The sequence below is a fragment of the Syngnathus acus genome, chromosome 20 (genome assembly GCF_901709675.1).
Source record: "Syngnathus acus chromosome 20, fSynAcu1.2, whole genome shotgun sequence".
Taxonomy (NCBI): Eukaryota; Metazoa; Chordata; class Actinopteri; order Syngnathiformes; family Syngnathidae; genus Syngnathus; species Syngnathus acus.
In genome coordinates this window covers 5,537,426-5,562,223 of record NC_051104.1, presented here as the reverse complement: position 1 = coordinate 5,562,223, position 24,798 = coordinate 5,537,426, and the positions used below count along the sequence as shown (strand labels likewise).

At 44.2% G+C, this 24,798-nt stretch overlaps 1 protein-coding gene across 1 annotated transcript; it reads left to right on the top strand.

Moving 5' to 3' along the window:
* The first annotated feature begins 545 nt into the window (after positions 1-545).
* Positions 546-22,997, top strand: map3k22 (mitogen-activated protein kinase kinase kinase 22). Its single transcript, XM_037279694.1, has 18 exons — positions 546-948; positions 6,945-7,031; positions 7,311-7,355; positions 10,844-10,953; positions 11,549-11,586; positions 14,289-14,388; positions 14,660-14,776; positions 15,019-15,133; positions 15,263-15,396; positions 15,720-15,793; positions 16,693-16,754; positions 17,436-17,507; positions 17,839-18,009; positions 18,248-18,396; positions 18,576-18,707; positions 19,267-19,396; positions 19,963-20,140; positions 20,543-22,997. Exons 2-18 carry the CDS (start codon positions 7,013-7,015, stop codon positions 20,778-20,780), a joined length of 1,884 nt encoding a protein of 627 aa, XP_037135589.1. The 5' UTR covers positions 546-948; positions 6,945-7,012; the 3' UTR covers positions 20,781-22,997.
* The last annotated feature ends 1,801 nt before the right edge of the window (positions 22,998-24,798 follow it).

Here is a 24,798-nt window from a genome sequence, read left to right as displayed (position 1 = left end):
AATGGAGTCTTTGTCAGTATTGTCCTCTGCTATGTAGTCGACCGTTGCCCCTTGTTGTGTGCTTTGGGCCCATTCCAAGGCAACATACACAGCCTATTTTGTTTTTCTACCTGACTCTTCCGAGCACTGTTCCCAATTTAGTGTCAGCCGGACGTTGACTTATTTGAAGGGGAATAGAGAAAACTGTCCAAACAAACCACCATCAATGCATCTCTATGACTGGGGACAAGGTGGCAGGAAATATGGAACAGTTTGAAACAGCAGGAGATGTTTCCACAAACCCTTTAGGCTTTTCAGGAAAACAAAACAAAAGCTGGCGGACTTGAACATAAAATTCTGGCAGGTATATACTGACTGTGATTTGTTGATCTTGAGCATAGCTGCGTTTAGAAGTTAGAAGAGGGTGTGTACACTTGTGCAATCTTCATGTTCCTTATGTAGTTGCGCCTCTCGACGCCAGGGGACACCGTCAGTCACTTTTCTCCGCGACTTGCTTGGAATTACGCCAAGCCAGACCGTCACCACTTCCTGGTCGTGACGCAGTTTCTGACGCGCGTCCTCTCCACCGTCGCCGCTGCTTTTGCTTGTGTAGTCTGTACGGAGGTTGCGCGACGGTGGGAGAAAGTTTTCCCCGGAGAAACATCAACATTAGCGGTGCTGGAAACCACGAAGCCTCGGTTGCGGATGTTCCAAGTGGATGAAAGCCTTCGTTTGTCATACCAGCCTCTCGGTTTCGCGGATATCAGAGCGCTGTCTTTTTCTTTCTCCGTATCAAGATTTGCTCAGCATCAGTTGGGATTTTTTTTTCATGTCGCTCTTTTTGATTTAATCTTTATTTGTGATTATTTTCTTTTATCTGGGATATCACACTCCCCCCTTACTCCACTCGTCCTGCAAGACACATTCATGCAAGACACATTCAAAGCATGGAAACGCCGAGGTAACAAGGTAAGAAACGCGCACTTCATTATACTGTTATTTCCTGTTTACACCACTTAACTGTTACAGTAAACTTGCTCCCGGGACAACTCAACGGCGTTTAAGACATCTTTGCAAACTGTCAACTTTCTCTTGATTAGATTTTGCACTCGATGAAGTGACCATCATGCATCTGCTGTGTTGTTTACATGACTGGGATCTGTCTAGTTTAGCTTTTGCGCTTGCGTCTTTGTTAAAAAGTGGCGTCGAAACACGCGCATGAATTTGGAGGCATTTCATGAGTTATCATTGAAGTTATTTTTGTTTTGAAGTTAGCTTGTTAACTGACTTGGTCCCGTGTTGTAGTACCGCACTTTGCCCACAGAGGGTGCGAATAAATTTGCTCTGCAGAAAAATAGCAAGTGAAGAAGAACAACAGCTGGCAAGATTATGAATTTTGAGGCCAGGTTTGCACAACTTTGTGAAATTATAAAGAAGGCATGAATAAACATATTTATCCTGAAGAGATGCAAATAGGTCACATGAATAGTTTTCAGATAAAACTAGAGTGAAAAAAGCAAGAGCCACTGAGATGCCAATTTGTGTAACTTTTTTCTGACAGTTCAAAAATATCTTATTCATCTAACTTTCTAAATTCTTGCTCCTCTGTTTTTTGTTTGCATCTCCCACCAGAAATTCTATCAAGTAGACTGACAGTGAAACAAGGCAGGCCCAATGTGCGTTTTTCCTTTATTTTTCACATTGCATATTTTGTAAAACTTGTAAAAATTGATACGTGCTCAGTGATTGGCTGGCAAACCGCTCAGGGTGTACCCCGCCTACTGTCCGGTCAGCTGGGATAGGCTCCACCACGCCTGTGACCTTTTCGATGATAAGTGTTTCCGACAATGGATGGATGGTTATGCATAACGTTGGATTTGAAGAAACATCAAAATATTTCGATTTTCTTTGTGGCGTAATTGCATTTGAGAAATAGCTGCCTAATTATTACAAGCAGTTGTGTTTACCATCAAGGACTTAGACTTTTGCTGAAGATACATCAGATGTTTGGAGGAATGAGAAACAAGTGCCAGTAAAGGAAACTCTATTGAAAATGAAATTTTCAAAATGAAAATGATTTCCTGCTGTCCTAAATCTGCAGAAACCAGGCCACTTGTCAGACGCGTTCTGGTCCTGCCAAAGGTTACGGTGACTCACAGGGGCCTGAATGTTGAGTCAAAAGGTCTCGTTTTGGACGTCGCATGGTTACGCTACAAAACGGAACAAAGTTTGTTTTGTGGGTGGGATGCTTTCACGCGACCTCGCTTCGCAGAGCGGCTCTTTCGACCGTTGCGCATTTGCACAATGTGGGACGACAGTATGATTGTGACGCACCGAATTGAATCAAGACAGGAAACACAAATGCGCAGACTGTTTTTTGACTTTAGCCCCACGGCGTCTGAATGCTTTTCGGAGGCCAGCCGAGGTCGCCCGTCCTTATCTGTGAGAGTTCAGGGGTCGACCCCCCTCTCTCTTCCCCACTGCCTCTGCCCCAAGCTCCCGAAGAGGAAGTTGTCCCGATTGAGCTTTGTCTGCAACAACTTGTTTGAGCGTAAAGACAATGCTGTCTGCCGTGAGGACGGCCAGATAGTCAACACATGCTTGCACGCCAACTCTCGCTCGGGCATCTTTGATTTTTTCCCAAAAATTCCACAACACAAGCATTTGTTTTTTATAACTCACGTCTGTCAACTCATAGTTGCAACTGTTCCAGTGTCCTTCATGCCATTGTCTACAATTAGATAATAAGGTGCTACTCGAGTTCTTTTTTGTATCTTCTGAAGGAGCATAACTATGTCCATTATAAAATTCAATCTTGGGACGCCAGCAGCTTTTGGGCCAAAGCATGCCGAAGCATAACAAATAAGTGAGATGGGCTTTTTACAAATCTTTGTACAAGGACTGTTTTTCCCCTCTTCTGTTGAAATGGAAAACTCTTGAGTACCAAGAGCCCTAAGCCTTGAATTGCTTGATGGCAAAACATAAACACTCTCTCTCTCTCCTGTTGCTGGACCACAGCTGTTTGACATTCTGTCTCGCCACGAATGAATGAATGCGCTTGTAATCGCGTGTCAGCACATAATGGAGACGGCGGCTTAACTCCAGATTCCTCTCGGGCTGAGAATTCACTTCTCCTCGATCCGAGCGGCTGCGATGCTTTGGAACTCTGCGAGAGAATCGGCTATTTTTAGGTCGCCTTGTGTGGCCAACGATAATGGCAGACAGAGCCACTTATCTAGCTAGCTAATTGAGCCGTCACTTAGTCAGAGGTGGGTCCTTTTTTAGATTGTAGAATCACTTCTGTAGAGTTTTTGTGTTAAGCACCAAGCCAAAATTGCGTCACTTGCATTTGTCATCTTATTGTCTCCTGTACTTTGTCATGTTTTGGTCTTTTCACCTTTCCAAAGGAGCTTGTGTTTTCATTGGTGAGCTTGCGGGATGAACGACTTGACCGTTTTTCACAAAACTGTGTACTTTTGGTTTAAAGCAGCCATTTTGGTTGAAATTTGCCAGCCTTAGCTTGACTTTTTTTTTTTTTGAAGTGCAGTTGTAAGTTTCCACAAGACATGCAACAGAGAGTGGAGCTCGTGTCTGACAAAGCCTCCTGCAGGGTGACATTCTTCCGTCCGCACACCTCGAGGCCTCGTGCGCCTCCCTTCCCAGAACCTGCCAGCTGGTGACTCATGCAGGGCGACGACAGAGCTGCACAGTCTTGGCTGTCGCTCAGTGAACGGACGGACGGATGGATGGACAGGACACCCCCGCCAATGACCTTTTGTTTTTCTTAAAGGAGCCAGTCACCCAAATGTCTCTCTAAATAATCACGCCTCCGCTTCCTGCCCCATGTTGCAACTCCTTACCCACTGGGGGTTGTGGCCACTGTCCCCTCGATGACTTCATCTACTGTTAGTGGGTTTTTATTTTGGTAACCACAATTAACACCCCACCATGACTTTTACGGTTGTCCACAGTGTGAGTCCAAGAAGACCTCGTGTTGGTTTCAGTTTTTTCTTTTTTTTTTTAGCCGCAAAGACCATATCCTGTACTCTCTGGATTAGAGATGTGTGTTTTCTGGATTATTCCAGTGACAACATAGTCTACAGCAGCGCCAATTTGTCTGGTCATCTTCAGTGTAAGCGTGTGACTTCTATTTGTCTGCAGATTTTTTCCAAATGTGGTGCTTCTCGGTCTTTATTCCATGATTGCAAGCAGCGTACCATGCACTTGAAGAGATGGATGTTTCCAGCTACCCGGATTTTTCTGTAGATGTAGCAGCAAGCACCATGTCGACTCTTTGTTGGCGTGCAATCAATCCAATCGTTGATAAATAAGACGGTTGCAACCAGCGGTTGCGCATTTGCTCTACAGCTGCTCCTTTAACCGCGAGTCACAGACACTCTGAACATCCATAACTCATGATGAGTGCATCATCGCCTGTAGGATCCCCTTCAGGCGTCTTAATGATAGCATCTCCCTGTTGATTTGTTTGTTTATGCGACGGTTGTCAAGTGCACAGTCAGAGGCCATTTTTCACCTGACTTTGTGCTGGCTTGTATCTTTAGAAATGGATGTTCCCATTTTTAATTTGTGGTCCAGCATCAGATCGACCAAACTTTTGCAGCCAAATTTCGCTGCGTCGCGGTGGGCCAAAACAAACAGATTTGATGGAAAATCCTTGTAGTGTTGTGGGATGTTTCTTGGCAGAAGTCTGCACTGTTTTCCGTCAGCGGGGTTACGCAAAACCTCACTGCTCTTTGTAGATCTCCCAGCAGAGGATTATTGTGAAAGCTGTCGAAGAGGCTTGCAGTCGTTCAAAAAGGCACAGACAAAGTTTGGACGGAGAACCCTTTGGGTGCAGAGAAGCACTGTTGGGTTGTAAAAACAAAAGTAGGGAGAGACTATTGTTTTTGTCTTTGAGAAATTTGCAGATTGTGTAACGATGAGCATCGTTTTGCAACAGACTGGAAGAGTCACAGAAAAACTTTTGCATGCAGCAATGCATAGTTTGAGGGATCCCCCACATCTTCGTCCAAAGTCGTCCTGATTTCTTTGGGACTCCTCGAGGATGATGTCACATATGATATCACTCCGTTCACACCGCAGAGCAGCTGCGGAGAAAACCTTTCACCTTTCAAATCTCCAGAGTGAGAGCGAGCGAGTGAGCGAGAGAGACAGAGAGAGGGAGGAGGGAGTTCCCCTGTTTTGATAGTGACGCAACGGAGCCGAAAGACGTTAGTGTGGATGGGTTGTGACTTCCCTTTAATCAAGAGTCTTAAAAATACGACTGCAGCGGGAGGTTTTGGGGCTTTGTCCGACATCAAAGTCTCTTCTTCATGTATTGAACTTGAAATTGCGTCGCAGGTCGGACCCATGAATAATTCCGAGCACAGAGGCCGGTTCAGGGGAAAACTCGCCGCCTCGAGAGCGACCGGCGTTCACTTGCCAAGAAGTCTGATCAGCATTGGGATGGTGATCAGTGGCCACCAATCGCCTGGCATCATGCTGGGCCGCGGGTTTGAGGGGGTGAAGAAACAGATGGGCCATCTGCTGCTTTGCTGGCACCGGACAGGGGCGACTCGAGCATTAACGGACCGGGCCGTGCAGTGTTCCACCTGGCCTATTCTTTCATGTTTGGTCAAAAGCGCCGGTGGTTATGCTTATCAAGGTCTGACTCGAGAAAATATGGACAGCGTGGTGTTACCGACAGTTTTTCCCCATTTTGCATTTGGACATATTCAGACATTCCTCAGTGTAAAAATGAGAAAAAATAATAAGGTTTACAATCACACTCATGCTCTCGCATTGCAATGTTACATGAGGCGCTAAGCTAATAGCTAATTACAGGCTAATCGACCGTTCGGCCTTTATGGAGGTCTGCACTTCCAGTTGCAAATGTTTTGCACTCCCATATGGCCTTTCATTCTGTTCGCATTTGGTTGTGTTTTTGGTCGTTGTTTCCACACACAAAACTTTAAAACACATGCATGCTCGGGACATAAAAACACATTGGTGGAAAAAGAGACAGACAATCTGGCAGAGGGTGGCTATTAGTCTCACTGCATGCTCTGTGTGGATAATTACACCATCCAAAATATCTGTAGACATACACCAGTCTATATTTTACTCCTGAAAACTACTTGGAATGGATATTTCTTAATATTGGTTCTTGAAAATTTTGCATCATCATCCATCATCGGCAAGATGAAGAATTTTTTTATGGGTTGGAGAGAGTTTTACAGCAGCATTTTTCCTCAATCCTGTTCTAAATAATAACTGTTTCCTTTTTTTGTGCTTTAAAGCTGCAACCGTATCCACATCTGTATCCTGCCATAACCAAGAGCAATGGATTCACTGTTATCTGCGACTGCGAGCCTTGCGAGTTGTTCTTGTTTAAAATAAAAACGGGAAACAATGCAAAGTGCATGCATTTCTTTTGTTCTAGATATATATTCAACCATTTTTAAATGCAAAAAAAAAATCTAAAAATGTTCAAAAGTGTATTTATTTAATTTTGATGCACAGAAAATAAGAAAACCCTTGCTACAGAAAATGAGTCCATGGTTATTAGCACACTTTTTCCTTGTCATCACCGTTACCTGTCTTCTGTGGCGTGTTTATTGGCCCTCTTGGAATTCCGGAGCGCTCCGTTCATGTCACTGTGACAACCTGAAGCGGGGGCGTTGTAGGGGAGGGTAGGAGAGGACTTGGAAGCAACATCAAACACGCCGCAATTCCTCCACCGCCGCCTCTCGGAAACAACCAAGACTTGAGGGAATTCACAGGAATCCGCAAGCAGCTTGACTGTCAAAAAGGATACGTCGCTCTCATGAGAGCGTCCCTGGTTAAATAACGATTAAATGCCAATCTAGGGAAAAGTGTGGAAAGTACCACCTGCGTCCTGTTTTTGCATTCATCGAAAGCACACTTCTCGTTTACATGCCTGAAAAAGTGTTTGTGTCTTGCAGGGTGAAGTGTCCGCCGCCGGCCGAGAGAAGTTGAGCTCCGTGCTCGAGTTCATCGGGGCCACTTCCTGATGATGACAGTAAACATGGGTGAGTGGCGGTGCACGAGCGAGAGCGCACCTTCCTCACACTTCCTCTGGCGGGAGAAAAGAAAATAACACATAAAAAAAAAGTGCGCACCAGATGGGCCCTTTTGTTTTACGACATTGTTGTGAAATGTTCCCTCCGTTTAATGCGCTTTATAAGTCCGTACATTGTGCGGGTATACGGCCGCAATTGAGACAATAAAGCTTTTGCGATATTCAGATCAATATTTTTTGTCCAAGCAGACTAAACCAAGCATGTTTTGGACCTGCCTTGTTTTTACAGATGACGGTCTCCAAAATGGACTCCGACAGCCCAGGAATTTACAAGGTAACTTCACTTCACCGCCCTTTTACTCGTCAATTAAAGTGAATGAGAATGTTCTAGCCCCCCCCAAAAAATATATTTAAAAAATTATTACATAAGAAAGGAGCACTCTATAATATTCTACTGTGTAGAACTCCTATCCCAAAACTCTCCCAAAGGATCTTCAATCAAGAGTATGCAATAAAAAAAAAAAAAATCACGAAAAACATACTAATAGACCCCGACAGCAAATCCACCAATCAACCTAAAATTTAGGGCATATGTTTATTATGATAGCATGCATGAAGACGTCTCAAGGATGAGGCCTGATTCCAATCTGGAGATTTTTAATAACGCAATATGGAGGACGGTTAGCGTTCCAGTTGACACCCAATGTGAGGCTGCTCTGCTCTCTTGTGTGTCCGTGTTAATGTTTCATGTGTACATCACTTTTATTCCCAAAATGCATTTGCAGAAATAAACCTCAATAAAAGAATTGAACATTAACTCTGTTAGTGAAATGTTAACTTCTCAAACAGGCCACAGTTAGTTTTTAGCAAGTCGCATATATTTGTAAGGCCAGATTTTTTGGACGCGTGGAACCAAAGTGAGTACAAGTTTGGCTGCGGCTGCTAATCCTGCCGGATGCCTTTGCCATGATGTGTCACTCGGCACCAGGAAATCCCCTCAATGTCTTTATTCAGTCTCTCTCTCTCTCGCTCTCTCTCACTCACATGCAGACGTACACGCACTCTCACACTTGTTTTGCTTGCAAGTCACAGCTCTGTTCAAATTTTAATCTGCTGTTTTAGCATGCAACTTTGGCAATGAAATGAAAGCAAACAAAGCATATAGCTTATATAGCTCCTCCGTGGCTAGCGTGAGATTATTGTCTGCATCGTTACTCAGCGCTGCTTCAAATGCATGTTGTTGGAAAGAGTTTTAACACTTTAAAACACAAATGAATTTCAAAGCATAAATTACAAATCTATATGGCAGAATAGTCAATTGACAGCTAGTGCTGAAGCTAAAGTTGCAGTCTCTAACTTTACTGCAGATTGAGTCACAAAAGAGCCATGGTCCAAGTCACCAGAGGTCTAGTGAGGACACATTGTCCTCTCAAACTATGGCCAAACTCTTTTTACGAGCGTGAATACGTTAAAAAAAAAAGTCCCGTGTACTTTAATAGGCCTCTTTTTTTTTTTGCAGTTCATCCAAGCTCGAAGCATGGGAAAAAGAAGTTGCACAGCAATGATGCAATGCCTAAGCAATCGGCCTACATTGTCTAACGTTTCTAGCTGAGAGCCCCGCCACCCCTTCCTCAAATGCGAGTAGAAATGTTAGCTAAACACCAGAGAAAAAGCGTGATAGTTCATGCGAATTAAAGTACATAGAAAGACATTGACGCTGCCGTCCCTTGGAAGCAGTAGAGCTCCGCCCCCCCCAGCGGCATCTCATTTATATGCAAAATGGCAACAAGCAAAATAAACAAACGGAGTTCATGCCTCGAAACATACAGTAATTTAGTAGGAAGACGTAAAAAGAAGCATTAGTTCAATACTCTTTTGTGGGATTTGGTTTTAGAAGTCTACAGAGATGAACATCCTTCTGATTGTTTTTTGGATTGGATTGACGAGATAACGCCCCTTCCCTATTTTCTCAGACCTCCCCAAAGGCGATCGTGATTATTTTCGGAAGTGTTGCGAGCGAAGGGCGAGCCGTGCGGCGGCCCCCACACACACCGTTACCCCACGGATGACGATGTTGTCATCCCGTTCCATCACTCGTGCGTTTCTTTTAAAACGAGTTGCTGGAGACACAGACACACACAGACTGGCCTCTGTTATTTGTTTTGTATCCTTGACTGCGAGCACACTGTGTGGTGTGCGGTTCTCGGGCTGAAACAACACAGAGATGAACAGCGGCCAATGAGAAACAGAATGAAACATTCACAGTATAAAATGAAACACTAATGTAATGTAAAACATTACAAATGCAAAATATAGTATTCGGCATTTTGCAGCTTAACAGATAGCAAACGCAAGTTGCTAGCGCGAGACGCTAACGGTGCAGTCAGTTAATCACGCCGACGGCTTACATTGTAACTAGTCAAAATGTAACTGACCCTTTGCGGTATGCCAGCTATGTGCTATCCTCTTTTCTTATCGCTAAAACAAGGAAAGGACACACTGATCTCATCTTGTCAACACAAGCAGAAACTTCCTACGACATGATCGTTTTATGGTTTCTGTCTAAACAATGAAAACGTGCGATAAGGGATCAAAGTTGCCGTGCACTAATACCGCAGAATGAAAAGTTTATACCTCGATTGGCAGTAATGGCTAACGACAGTGGCACACGTCAAGACATTAGGGACATCATCTGATGATATCCGCAAAAATACAAAATTTATTAGACTTTTGTGAAGAATAAAAAAAATAATCTTTTTTTTTCCCCCCCAGTTAAAATAATCACATGAACAGACCGCTTTAAATCTGTCAGAATGACCTAATTAGACGCTACACTTAACAGCACCGCGGTGCACTTAATTGTTTCGCTTGTCTGCATTTGAGCATGGACATCCTTCTTTTGTGTGTCACGACATCAACCGATGCCTTGTAACTGTCTAGCCTTTTAATTAGAAAGAATGCAGTCTTTCCTGCTGGTGCTGTTGCCTTGTACAGTGTGTGCGTTTGGCATCTGCAAATCAACAAAGGTCCTTTTAAGATTATTAACAGGCCTCCCGGCATCATTTCTTCGACGAAACTCTCATGCCTGTGACCGTGGGAGAGTGCCGCTCAACACGCCTGCTATTTTTGCAGAAGTAACAAAGTTTCGATGAATGAATTCTCAGGCTTTAATGACCACTTGGTTTTGTGTATTGTGTGAAAAAAAACTAATATGAGATGAAAAATTTCAAACTCATCTTACATGACCCTTAGAAATAAATGACAGATTTGATTTCTAAAATAATGCCATAGAATTGCATGTGTACATATGTGGCAAGTGCATTCTAACACTTCCACTCATAACCCAGACTAAATTTGGCTGCTCAAAGCTTCCTCTCAGTCAATATCACCTCAACATACTTCCGTGACAAAATGTGTCATGTAAATTGGTTAATTTGTGAAAACGCAGTTGTTCACTGCACAACGAAACCATATTATAATTACACATGATGGGAGATAGTAATTTTTCGTTTACATGCTTTTGGAAAATGCTTAAGTGGCTGCTGGTGTGTGTATCGGTATGCTACGTCCTGCGTAGGAGGTGTGTGGGAGGGCGGACTTTGAACGAGGCCCCAAATCATCCGTGAACAATAAAAACTTAAACAGAAGTTACGCAATGCAGGAAAAATGTGAAGGAGGGAATGTTACCTGGACACCTTCACTGTGTTCCACACTTCTAAATCTATCCTACAAACAAATCGTATCAATTTATATGAACAATTTGATCCCGCCCCCACACGTTTTTATTTGCTATAGGTTATAACGCTATTGTCGCCTTCCTAGATGACGAAGAGGCACTCAACTCCATCATGAAGGACCTCGCTGCCCTGGGTTCCTGCTACACTCAGCACAACAGCCACAAGCCCAAGAGCAGAACTTTGCTGTACAAGCAGGTAACCAAGTCCGACCGACCAATCAGAACACTTATGGTGCTACCTTAGTTTACCTTCTAACCAAATATGGCAAGTCACATGGCGCAATTATGATCACGGTCCTACTGAAAGGCTCTCAGTAATCTATTTAAGACCCAATGACCCTTTCCAATGAAAGTGTGTAGCCAGAGATAAAGTGTAATGATAAACAGAAATGAAGAAGAGTTTTGCAGGGGGGCTGAGCTACGCCTGCCTCTCAGCCAATCGGCCGCCCTCGCTCTCCATGTGCCATGACCTCACGGAGACTTGCAGGCTCCTCTAGATTCTTGCTCCCTTGGGTGAGGCTTCTAAAAATAGAAATGGTGCGATGGTGTCATGCAATCACGTTATCTGGAATAGACCAGAGGATGTCCAAAGTCTGTTTATCTGCGGAAAATTCTTCGTTTTATTGGCCCCAATCTAAATAAAAATAAATAACTCAATCTAAGATGTCACAACCATTTGAGAATTCAACTTGACTTTTTTGTAAAAACTGTGAATCACTGAAATATTTGTTTCGTTTTTGAGTGTGTCCAAACCCCCCCCCCAAAAAATATTGTTGTTTTCCCCTCAACAGGATTTAAGAGTCAAGCTGGAGCATGAGAGAGAAAAACGGTACGTATCCCAGCCTTAACTTTTCAGTCCGGAGATCTTTTTTTCTTTTTTTTTTTTTTATGCTCGGGATTTGGTGTCAGGAGAAGGGGGGGGAGAGAAATCACAGTTACATGCTCGAGTAGCGTAAAGCGAAGGAAATATTTTTTGCTTGACATTTAGCAGAAACCTTATATTTCAGGCTTGGGAAGCTGAAGTCTCACGAGATTACGCCGACATCATGCTTTACGATGGTTTGAATGCCAAGCTTTGAGTTGTACTATGTTGCTTCAACACTTAATTGGATATTGGTCTTCTGAGGTCTTTTCTCCCTCTATCTCTCTCCATCTCTCTCCATCTCTATATATTCCTCCGTGGATAGCATGGGTCCACCATATTAGACTTATTACAATTTTGACTTATGGAAATTTGCATTTATAATGTCCATTTTGGTTATTATTTATTAACTTGGCCTTCTAAATGCAGTGGGAAAACATGATTAGTATTAAATTATGATAATTAAGACATTTCACATATGCAGGTAATATATATTTTTTTTGCCGTAAAAACTCTTTAACACGATAATAATAATACTTAGTACTTATTGCTTCCATTACAAAATAGAAGCTAGATCTCCCTCTCCAGGAGTCTTCAACCACAGAGTAGTTTTACTTCATTTTAGTTTTACTACATAGTGATTTCTTTTTAAAATTACACGGCATGACAGTTCTGAATGTTGAAGTCTTACTGAAAATACATCCTGTACACTTACTAAAGAGTTTTTACAAGAGCCTGGAACAAATGAATCCGCTTCCCGTGATTTGGCCGCCGTCCGTCGGTCTGCCTGACTCAGTAGAACCGCGTCGCCCGTCCACAATGGAATCTAATTGGACCGTCTCTCTTTTCATTGGCAAGCGATTTCGGCCAGGAAATGGGAACTGAGTCTTTTTTTTTTTTTTTCCTCTGGCTTTGCCTCGGGGCTTGAAGGAGCACACTTGAGCTCTCTCTGAATATTTATCCAATATATCTATAATATTGTGTGCATGGTACTAGCGTAACTGTCCCTCGGCTCATTCGCTTTATTTGCACATCGGTATTATCAGACACAATGTACTCTGCGCTTCCGCACTTGAAACCAAGTACAACTATCTGTTCCAAATTACAAGTGTCATTCTTGCGAATGAAAAGAAAATGACCTTGTTCCACTCGCCAAATCCGATCTTAGCTCGCTTCCTTCTCGGTTATTTGACTATAAATCTGCGCATTTTTCGGGGTTGATTTTCCCGCAGAGCTTGTGTTAGTGTGTGCTCCCACATGCTTGCTTTTGACAGGAAGGAAAGGCATATCTGTTTGGAGCAGCATCCTCTAAGCAGCGCTTTATCACACACATCATCTGAGAGTATAAACAGAGACGACGAGTGTTTAGTTGTGATCTGCAGGCCTGCCCTGTCTTCCCACAATCCCCCGCCGTCCAATGAGGAAATCAGCGAGCGCTCATTAAGATAGGCTCAGTCTTGTCCTCTGATGGGGAAATGACGTGGGTACAACCAGGCAATTTTTTTTTTTTTTCCTCTTAGATGTCAGTTAAGCTTTGCAAACACCACATGTATTTTCTGCAGCGCACTTTTACTACCGGAATGACCCAAAATGTCACACAGGTTGGCTCTATTAATAAATATGGGTCTAAAAGACAGAAAAGCTAATACGCACCCACACATGCTCCTTTTTGTTTTTTTAGGCCTGTCAGCGTTATTTTCTGTAAATATCTCAGCGTCTCTTTCTCTATCTTTCACTCTGTAAGAGACGAGAGAAAGACAGACATCCTGCTGCGTTTTGCTGCCGCTCCACTTTTTCTTACGTTTTTTTTTTTTTTCAAACCACCCCGCTTCCTCTCAGGAAGTTTCTCATCTGCCTTTGTGTGTGTGTGTGTGTGAGCTGCGGTTGGGATGACGAGGGGGGAGGCCTGGTGGTGTTGAAACGGCAGCCCTGATTATGCGCCCTTGCACCGATTTATTTATTTTGGTCTTAGTTTTTGCAAACGTTTACGAGGCACCGATAAGAAAGCACATTTGCTCGCACACGTAGGCGCAGAGGATACGTGCACTTAAGACGGCGCCTCGACAGAACGTGATGGCTGCTGGCGGTGTAGCATCACTTAGCTGAACATTCCCAGAAGAGTTGGCGCACCGCCTCTTCTCCTCACACACGAAAAGGATGTCAAAACAAAGTGTTTTGAATACTTAAGAGAAGCCTTACTCACTTTTTCACCCCCCTCTCTTCTGCCTTCAAAAAAAAAGTCAAAACTTAGCCCTCTGGATACTTAAATTGCTAACCGGCACCGTCGCATGGTTGAGCATCAATCATATATCAATTAGTGGCGAGGACAGTCGTCTCTCCCCACAACCACTTCCTGCTTTCCCAACGTGCAGCAGAACGTTTTAAATAGCTAAAAAAAATTGCTGACGCAAGAGCAGGCTTTCCGCCGCAGCATTTGATTAGGTGCAAAAACTTTCAAATGTTACGTAAAGTTAGATTTGAAACGTCAGCACACTGTCATGTCGAATGTCGAGTTCCCCAAAAATCAAAAATGCTGCTTTAAAAAAAAAAAAAAAATCAACACTTGAAAACAACCAATTACACCCAATTAACCGATTATATCACAATTTTTATTCCCATTTATTCCACTCAGATTGTTACTTATTTATTGTGTCTCTCATCCCTATCAGGATCATTCCATTCCAGAGGCCACTGAAGATCAAGGAGCTCCTCCAAAAAGTGACCGAGGCCTTTGGTCAGCAGATGGACATGTTCTTCATGGAGAAAGAGGTAAATTGACATACCTTGGGATATTTGCATATAAAAGTTTTTGTATCTCTCAGGATAAGTTTGGGTGGATTGCACAATGGGTGAAAGAAATGGACTGTACCACTATTTCTGATCCTCTATATTACAAAATTGAAAACCTTGGATTTTCTCACCTCCTGTTAAAACAATCATTACTTTTACCTCTCTCGTGCTGATGCTTTCACATGCCCTTATATATGGAACAATGGAGGGCATATAGAAAAGGTTACACTGTTTTCTTGTCCTTTTCAAGCTGCTGCTGCCACTCAAGAGCCAGGAGGACCTGGACCAGGCCGTGTTTTCTCTCGGCTCCAGCACGGTGACCAACGGTCTGCTCAGGATATTGCTGAAGACCCCCAAGAACAACCATGTGAGACCAGCCTCCGCCCCAAAATAACATGATTTACTTCGTATATTGCAACACAAGAAGGAAGTCACCCTCCTTTTAAAGCTGATACGCGTTCAGAGTCAACAACATGAGTGCCACTGTTAGATGACGTGGGTCACTCAATGAAAGAGGCTCACCTTCCTGCGCCCATGGCATGACGTGCGGGTGACATTTCCTCACTTCCTGTCCCACTCCTTGTGCACCCCCCTCTCATTGCCCTGCAGTACCTTCAGGTGAACAGCAGGGACAAGCAAAGCGAGATGAGGTCGTCGCGGTCACTCGGGGATCTGAAAGGCTCGCTGCTGAAGGGCTCGGAAAGGGTGCGCAAACACTCCACAGGTGATTATTGGTCACGCGCCGTGTTCGCGCTGTGTCGATAACCTCGGTTGTAAAACCGAACTCCCCTTTCCATGGCTATTCGCAACTCTCCACCCACAAAAACACCATCCTTTTAATTCCTCCACCCAGGTTCCCTCCACACAGGTCGGACATCACCTCCCCCAGGGAGCGTCCCTGAGGAACAGCAGCAAATTGCTCGCCAGGGCTCCTACACAAGTATCCACAGTGAGGGAGAGTTCATCCCCGAAATGCAAGACCCCAATGTAAGCGCACTCCCACAAGGCCAAAAATAAGAAAGCCTCACATTCCAGTCAAAAAAATATGCAAAAAGTAGGCAACGAGAGGAATTCCTATTTGGAAAAAAAAAGAACAACGTTTTTTAAATACTTTTACAGCTGTCATAAACTTTTTTAGCCACGCATCCCTAAAATAAGGCGAAACAAACCTTTTGGGCTACTTAGATACCGCTAGAGCAGGCGTTCTCAAACATTTTAAATCATAGAAATCATGACAACACCTCTCCCCACGTTTTTTTCAAACTTGAGCTTGACAAGCTTGACACTCAATTCTTTCTGTCACACTTCAGATGCTGGATCCCTTCGGGAGTGCCGGCAACTCGCTGTCGAGCAGCTGTCAATCCATCGACCAAGCCCTTGACAGGTGAGGGGTCGCCTTTGCGATGCTCTCGGCTCAAAAGGTGCCTTGAAAGGTCAGCGCAAAGCCAATGCTGTTGCCGTGGCGACACGACTCCTTTTATCTGGGCGCCTGGATTCCACCGCCATTATCATTAGAGGAAAGACAGGACACAAGAGTCGGGCACTAACGAAGGGAGTGAAAAGGGAAAAGAGAAAAGGGAGGCTTGGAGAGAGAGCAAGCGGCGGGCGGAAACGGCTCCTACCTGCACGAGGCTTATCTGCGCTCCAGGCCGCGCGAACAATGGCAGGAAACCGGCGCATTGGAACTTTTCCCTGCAAGCGGGCATGCGTGCCCCCTTATCCAGAGTTTCGCGGCCCCCGCGACGCCCCGCGGTCAGCAGAGACGTCACGCTTCTTTGACGGGTCAGCCGGGGGGAGGGGCAAAAGCGGGATCAGACAGATTTAGTGGTGAAATATCACACAAGGTTGGCGCGCCACCAAATCACCACACAAGTAAAAAAAAAAAAACTTCTGAACAAAATGAACATCTTTGTAAGATCTGGTGCACCTCTTGGTGCCTCAAAAGTCAAACGAAGCCTTCAAGTGTGAAGTGCTTGGAGTCGACCTTGGAACAATTGCTGTAACCTGAGGCGATTCCTATTTCTTGTATATTTTAATCAGTTATATTCACATGCAACATGAGCTTACACCTCCCTCTTATCACATCTAATTCAGGACGTTGTTGCTTGACATGAGTTTAGACTCGAGGCTTTGTAGCTCCAATGCAAAAAGTTTTTTTTTTTTGGAAGAACTCAGGAGCAGCTGGAGCCAGATTTCATTTGAAGATAAGGGCAGTTGGGGGGAGATAGATGCGAGCGGAATAGTAAATGATTTTTCTTTCTCCATCTCCTCTTGTCATTGTAGCCCGCCTTTCTCGCAGAACAACCGCGACAATAATTACCTGAACCTCAGCTACGAATACAAAGGTGAGTTTACGCTAAAATGGCAGTAATCAGTATTTTAAATGAGTCATTTGGTAGTCTTGCTGAACATACTTTGGACAATGGAGAAATCATTGTAAAAAAAAAAAGAAAGGCTCCACCTCCTTTTCTCCTAAAAACCAAGGAGTTAGTGTGGCTTTGAAGGTTTCTACTCAAAGGCTGACTAGGGCACGTGTTTGTGCACACACACGCACGCGTGCCTAATGTAAATCTGTGCCTGCTGAACACTGCAATGTTTGTTTATCATTCCCCGTGAGTCAATTTTTCCTCTCCATTGCTCCGCCAAACACAAAAAATAACTCCCCGTCGCCACGGGAGACGGCTGCAAACATGAAGGAGGGGGGGGATGGAGGGGACAGGCCCTCGTCATTTGACAGCTGCTTTCAATTGCCCATGGCTCTAGCTGGTCTTCTGTTTCGTGTGTTTACGTCAGTATTCGTCCTCCACCTGCTTAGGGTTACGGTTCCTCTGGGCTGGATGCTAAAGAAAAAAACCAGCAGTGTATGACTTCACTTTCTTTTGTGAGAACAACACCGTTCCTGTTCCTGGCGAGCTAGCTGCTGGCGTGCCGTATCAGAAACTTGGCGACTCGATAGATAGTGACGAGCTACCGGTTGACAATCTACCTTTGAGAGAAAACTAACGAGCCTGTGTTTCAACTTTTAGGTCGCCATGGGAAAGGCGGGACTTTTCCTCGCCAGTTCCAGTTACCCAATCGGAGCAAAGACTACGGCGATCGTAAGTGTAACAGCAAACCTTTAACATGAGTCACCCTCTCGGAATATCGTCTTAATGGCGGTATCCCACAGCGAACCGTGTGCAAAAAAGCAGGTTTTAAAAAGCAGCGTGAAAGGGACCTCTCAGCCAAGCAATGATTTACATTTCCCTCTGTTGAATCGGAGCGTGTTTAAACAGCACCCTGGCTTCCCCTCAGACAGGAAGCCGGGCGACCAGGGAACCGGAGCGTCTCTGCTTGGCTGAAAGGCACCTGTAAAGCAAACACGTGCACAGCTGTATCCCCCTTATGTACGAAACATCATTCATATGTCCAACGCGTCTCTTCTCGCAGGTCGCAGGACACTTCCTCGCAGCTTCATGCCTCAGGAAAACCTGTTCCAGCTGGTTCCCTCCAGCCGCACGCGCAGCTACAACGGCGACGGTGGTGGTGGCCTCCAGTACGGAGAGTTGAGGAGTCTCGGTCGCAACGCCGACAAGAGCTGCCAGCGCGGCACAGCCAAGTGTTAGTTGAATTCAATGAACATTGTTTTCCCAATAATACACACTAGTGGCTAGCCAAGAGAGCAACTAGCTATTGAGTTGACATATATTGAATCGACTAGGTATGGGAGCCACTAGCGAGTTTGTCGCCTAGTATTCTACACTTCACACCAACGTATAGTTACTACAGTGACCAGTTGGCTCGTTCCTTGAGTGGCTACTTCATAATCATGACTAATGTGTTGTTATTGTCACCGCAGCCCCGCGAGCGCCAGTCAACTGGCGGCAGGGAAAGCTGCTGGGCCGCGGCGCATTTGGGGAAGTCTACCTGTGCTATGACGCTGACACGGGCCGCGAGCTGGCTGCCAAGCAGGTGCCCTTTGACCCTGACTGTCAGGAAACTAGTAAGGTGAGTGGGGGTTGTAGTACATTTGTGTCAAGGAGCTATATACTGTTATAATGAGGGATTATCCTTAAACTAAACAAAGTGTGCAAAACTCCATAGACATGCTAACTGCCGCTACAATAATTATTCAAACAATTGCAGTTTAAGCATCTGGAACTGTATATCCATTTTTCTGCGTGCAGGAGGTGAACGCTCTGGAGTGTGAGATCCAGCTGCTGAAGAACCTGCGTCACGACAGAATCGTGCAGTACTACGGCTGCCTGCGGGACATGGAGAAGAGGAAGCTCACCATTTTCGTGGAGTTCATGCCCGGGGTGCGTAGATAAAAGACATAGAAAGAGGCCACGTAATTGCGGCAGTGAAATGCCATTTACGTCCGCCGCGTCTGCTGAGACGCTCACGGAAATGTCAACATCCTCAAACGTCCTTTGTGTTGGCCCAAACGCTCGCTTTATGGGATTATTTTTCCCAAAGACAGAGGAATACTATCCCTCTGTCTGCTTTTAATATTTACCGCGGCACCATTTTTATCGCCTGTCTGGACATTTACGCTACAGTGTGCTGCCAGACGAGGCGATAACACCCCCTACCACTCCTTTCGGTGTGATATTTTAACAGCTACCTTTCCAAAATGGCAGCACTAGTTGCTAGCACATCGGCCTTTTCCGGTTCTGGGTTTGAATCTTGGCTGAGGGCTTCCTGTTGTTCCATATGCATGACGAGTCTATCTCAAAAGCCAGCGAGGCTCCAAGACAAGTGCTGTCGACAAGAAATGGATGGAAGATGTTAAAAGTACATAGCGGGTGCATCAAATGATGTGCATTGTCTTGTTTTTGAAATTAGCTCACGCATTTCTCCTCCTGCTGTGGTCAGGGTTCGATAAAGGACCAGCTGAAGGCCTACGGGGCTTTGACGGAGAAAGTGACGAGGAGGTACAGCCGGCAGATCCTGCAAGGCGTTTCCTACCTGCACAGCAACATGATCGTTCACAGAGACATCAAAGGTAAAAAAAAAAAGAAAAGAATGTATTTTCCCACATTTTCCGCTTGGAAAATTGGCTTCCGGAGCTCGTCAGCGTCTAAAAAAGTCCCACGCCGGATGTGAAATGATTTGGTTTCGCGGTTCAGAAGCGCTTTGACTTGAAATGTAGTGTCTGGCCTGGAAAAAGGAGATAGCGGGTGGCCTGTTTGAGCGTTATATGCGGCTGGGAATTTTCCACTTAGAAATGTAACGCTGGAGTTGATCTAAGCAACATATATACTTGAGCTTTTTTGGCAGCAAAACTTTTTTCAAAGGACGACGACTGATTGATTGCCTTCAATTTAATTTTCATTACTTTACATGTTCTTGTTAAGTTATGGCAGTACAAATTTTTGCTGCGTTTTTTTTGTCACTCCATTCTTGTTACTTTGACACTTAGGTTTAATACTGCATGACTTTTTTTCTTCACTGATCTTACTTTGTTCACATAGTAGTATGACTTTATTCTTGTAACCTTTGAACTCAATTCTTCAAGAAGTAAAGGAAAGTGGATGTAAGTGTGACATGATTGTGTTTCCTTTAAATAAGGTGCCAACATCCTGAGGGATTCCTCCGGTAACGTGAAGCTGGGAGACTTCGGGGCCAGCAAACGCATCCAGACCATCTGCATGTCCGGCACGGGCATCAAATCTGTCACCGGCACACCCTACTGGATGAGCCCGGAAGTCATCAACGGCGAGGGATATGGACGCAAGGCCGACGTCTGGTATGAGGTCCTAAGCATGTCTGTGGTATCTGCCTTCGAATCTGGCACAAATAAAGTTTCGCCCACTTCCCAACAAACACTGTCAGTTAAAATAAAAAATGACAATGAAGAACGGTCTAGAGCACCCTCTGCTGTAAAACATCATGCGTGAGATTTATTGAATGTGTGTTGGGGTATTTTGACATTTCTTCATAAAAATTATGACTTTTCTCTTGCACTAATACTGCTCTTTTCCCAGAGTGAATCATAAAACTAATTTTACAAAAATAAAATTGTAGTATTGTGAGAGTAAAATAAAATCTTTCTCATGACAAATAATATATTTCAAGGGGGAATTTCTTTTTTTATTAATAATGACATTTTTTATTTGTAATGTATTTACGTGTAACTTGTCCACTTTAGGAGTGTGGCGTGCACCGTAGTTGAGATGCTGACCCAGAAACCCCCTTGGGCTGAGTATGAGGCCATGGCGGCCATCTTCAAGATCGCCACGCAACCCACCAAACCCGCGCTGCCAGAGAGCGTGTCCGACGCCTGCCGGGACTTCCTGCGCCAGGTCTTTGTCGAGGAGAAGTGGCGGCCCACCGCCGACATCCTGCTCGGACACCCGTTCGTCCAGGGGGCCTTCGGCCCCAAATGACTTGGCGCCCTGACCACCAACTAAGAGCGAGCACTTAGCGGCAGAGAGCTTTTTGGGGTCACTGTGCTATCTTATCTTAGCGGCAGAGCAGCTGTGATTGGCTGTGGTATGTGTACTGTAAACGCCACGTTAGCCTCCATTAGCCTCTGTTAGCAGGCGATATGTTTATACGACAACGTCCTGTTTTTCGTCATAGAAGCCTTACGATAAAACTGGAGCCTCGCCTATATCACGAAATGGCTGCGTTGGAGCTGCAACATGGCATATAAAGAAAAGTGGGATCATCCGGAGTGGTTTCACACAGCCTGTTGTTCACATGGGTGGCATTGGCAGAGTAAATTCCTGACAGCACTATTGCCAATATCCCGATATTGTGAGTTTCCTAATACTGTATCAAGATACGGCAATTGTGCGCTAATCACTATATTTGAAAAAATTCATAGCCTATAAAAAAAATGTCAGCGTGACATCAGACAGCGACAATATTGATTCTTGTTTCGTATCGATAATGTACGGCAAGACTTGAAGGCAAAGTCACCAGTACATCAGTATTGATAAGTTGTGCAGAAATTTCCAATTGCGTAATACTATCTTAGAATACGGTGATTGCGTGAATATTTTTATACATCTTGGATCAATATTTACGTCATTGCAACATAAAGTCATATCAAGATACTGCCTCACGAAATAGCAGCTGATGTTTATCAATCTATTGGCTGGCTTCACAATGTGTTAAAAAAGTGAATGGATGAAGTTGTTTATGTCAAACGACTAATATTTGTTCAGATCTAACGATAAGATATGTCACGCTATAGTTATTTTGTCCCACACTTGATGGACTGCGACAATATCTTTGAAAAGCACTGCTGTTGTCCAAATGAAGCTCCTTAACTCACTTCAACATGGTTCCTTGGCTCAAAGATAGTAGCCAACACAATTCAAATGAAGCTCCTCAACTTAATAGCCAAATTCCAAAATGCCAAATTGCGCAACACTTGTCAGTATTGGTATCATTTAGATGTTCTCTGTTCGTGATATGCTATCACGATAACTTGCAGTGGCTGCATCAGAGCCGTAACAGCAGATGGTATTTATTCGCCAGTGCCTTTTTATACACAACTGAGAAAAGCTGAGATAAAAGTGAGAGGAAGTCTGCAATCAGTGGTGATTGCGTTCACAAAACAGGCCAGGAGAACCTTTACACTCTTTCTGCCTTTTCTGGCATTCCTGTACCACATGGCCACCGTCCTGCTTTTGTTACGGCTCTGATATTTATCTTTGACACAAATCTCACAAACATCTCTGCCGTAAAAGAACATTTTTCCCGCTGGTGCCTTTAACACAGAACCCAGTGCCGGCACAGCTCCGGCATCAACACAACACAACGGAACCTTTCCCAGCAATTACCAGCCAAACGGTGTCCCGCCTCTATTGCGGCTCTGATTTGCACTCGGGAGGCGGAAAATGTCTTTCTTTTATTGTTTGGTTTTAAACATACTGGAGGGGTCAGCCTGCTCTCACTGTTAGGATTGTACATTGCACTTTTTGATCTCTTTTTACCTGACACACCAGATATTTTTCTACTTTTTTAATACACACGAGCATTTCCCACTCAAAGCAATACCGCTGACTCCTCAAGTTCGGAGTACCCTCACATCCATTCCAGTCTGTTGACATGTGGCCAAAGAGAATGTTGAGCACATTCAAGTGTTGCTGTTGTTTATTTACAGCCCCTTTACTTTTACAGTATTCTTTTTTGTCCCCCCCCCCCCATAACCTCATTCTACATTGATGGCAGCTTCCGAATCTGACGCAGTCTGATTTCAATCACGCCATTGCCTTTACTTTGCTTTCCACACTGTATATGAAAAAGCAAATTACCAAAAAGGGGTCTGTGTGGCACTTTTGAAAAGGAACGATCAAATGTTTTTATTTCACCCTCGTCTGTGCCTTTTTTATATATATATATATAATATATATATATATATATATATATAAAATATACACTGTATATATAAAATCTGTAAATACATATTGTTCCAATGTTATGCACTTTTGTATGACATTTTAAATACCCAACAAGAACATAAGCTGTGTTCCACAGTACGTAGATTGTAATGTGATTTAGATCAGGGTTTGGATGATTGCCTCTTTCCGGGGCTTTCGATCATGACACACTTTTCTTTTTGTCTGAATGACAAAGCCTACAAAAAAAAACATGTATCACATCATTCAACTTTTGTACATTTAACTTAATAAATCAAATGTTCAAGTCAACTGTCTCTGTGTCTTAGTTTTAAGCTTTCTGTGTTAGGTACACTGCCATTTTCCGGTGTACCTTATAACAGGCCACTTCATTAGGGAAAAGCTTAACTGAACGTGAAAAGTGCCACACCTGCCCTCACCCCCACCTCCCGATTGGCTGTTGGAGCTGTGACGTCACTTGGACGCTTCATTTGGTACACCGCCATTTTCAGGTGTACCTACGTCACTCGGACACTCCTTTAGGTGCCACACCCGTCCCAACTCCTGATTGGCTATTGGATCTGTGACGTCACTTGGACACTCTATTAGGTACACGGCCATTTTCAGGTGTAACTACGTCACTTGGACACTAGATGGTGCCACACCCGCCCTCACCCCACCTCCTGATTGGCTGTTGGATCTGTGACGTCACTTGAACGCTCCATTAGGAGACCTCAGCGAATCATGAAGCAGTATTTAACAAGGAAAAGGAAAAAATATATATAAACTTGGACACTTTATAAATAAACTTTATTAGGGAAATATCATGGTCAAAGGGCACAGTTGTCAAGCTCTAGTCCTCGGGGCTGCATTCCAACATGTTTTCCAATATGATTTTTCCCTTATAAAGTGGCCTGTTATTAAGTACACTTGAAAATGGCGGTGTACCTAATGGAATGTCCATGTGATTCCCTCGTTAAGTGCACCTGCGTGAAAAGTTTTAGCTCCTGCGGAACATGAAAATGACCAAAATCTTTTCACGCAGGTGTGTTTAACGAGGGTAACTTGGAAAACATATTGGAACGCGGCCCCGAGGACCAGAGCTTGACACCTGTGACCTTTGACCATGATATTTCCCTAATAAAGTGGCCTGTTATTAGGTACACTTGAAAATGGCAGTGTACCTAATGGAGTGTCCGTGTGATTCCCTCGTTAAGTGCACCTGCGTGAAAAGTTTTAGCTCCTGCAGAACGTGAAAGTGGCTAAAACTTTTCACGCAGGTGTGTTTAACGAGGGTAACTTGGAAAACATATTGGAACGCGGCCCAGAGGACCAGAGCTTGACACCTGTGACCTTTGACCATGATATTTCCCTAATAAAGTGGCCTGTTATTAGGTACACTTGAAAATGGCGGTGTACCTAATGGAGTGTCCGTGTGCTTCCCTCGTTAAGTGCACCTGCGTGAAAAGTTTTAGCTCCTGCAGAACGTGAAAGTGGCTAAAACTTTTCACGCAGGTGTGTTTAACGAGGGTAACTTGGAAAACATATTGGAACGCGGCCCTGAGGACCAGAGCTTGACACCTGTGACCTTTGACCATGATATTTCCCTAATAAAGTGGCCTGTTATTAGGTACACTTGAAAATGGCGGTGTACCTAATGGAGTGTCCATGTGATTCCCTCGTTAAGTGCACCTGCGTGAAAAGTTTTAGCTCCTGCAGAACGTGAAAGTGGCTAAAACTTTTCACGCAGGTGTGTTTAACGAGGGTAACTTGGAAAACATATTGGAACGCGGCCCTGAGGACCAGAGCTTGACACCTGTGACCTTTGACCATGATATTTCCCTAATAAAGTGGCCTGTTATTAGGTACACTTGAAAATGGCGGTGTACCTAATGGAGTGTCCGTGTGATTCCCTCGTTAAGTGCACCTGCGTGAAAAGTTTTAGCTCCTGCAGAACGTGAAAGTGGCTAAAACTTTTCACGCAGGTGTGTTTAACGAGGGTAACTTGGAAAACATATTGGAACGCGGCCCAGAGGACCAGAGCTTGACACCT

Excerpts from the sequence above, each read along its gene's own strand:
- map3k22 (XM_037279694.1), top strand. Across the intron at positions 11,587-14,288 it reads GAGCATGAGAGAGAAAAACG|GATCATTCCATTCCAGAGGC; the intron begins GTACGTATCCCA and ends CATCCCTATCAG. Across the intron at positions 14,777-15,018 it reads AGACCCCCAAGAACAACCAT|TACCTTCAGGTGAACAGCAG; the intron begins GTGAGACCAGCC and ends ATTGCCCTGCAG.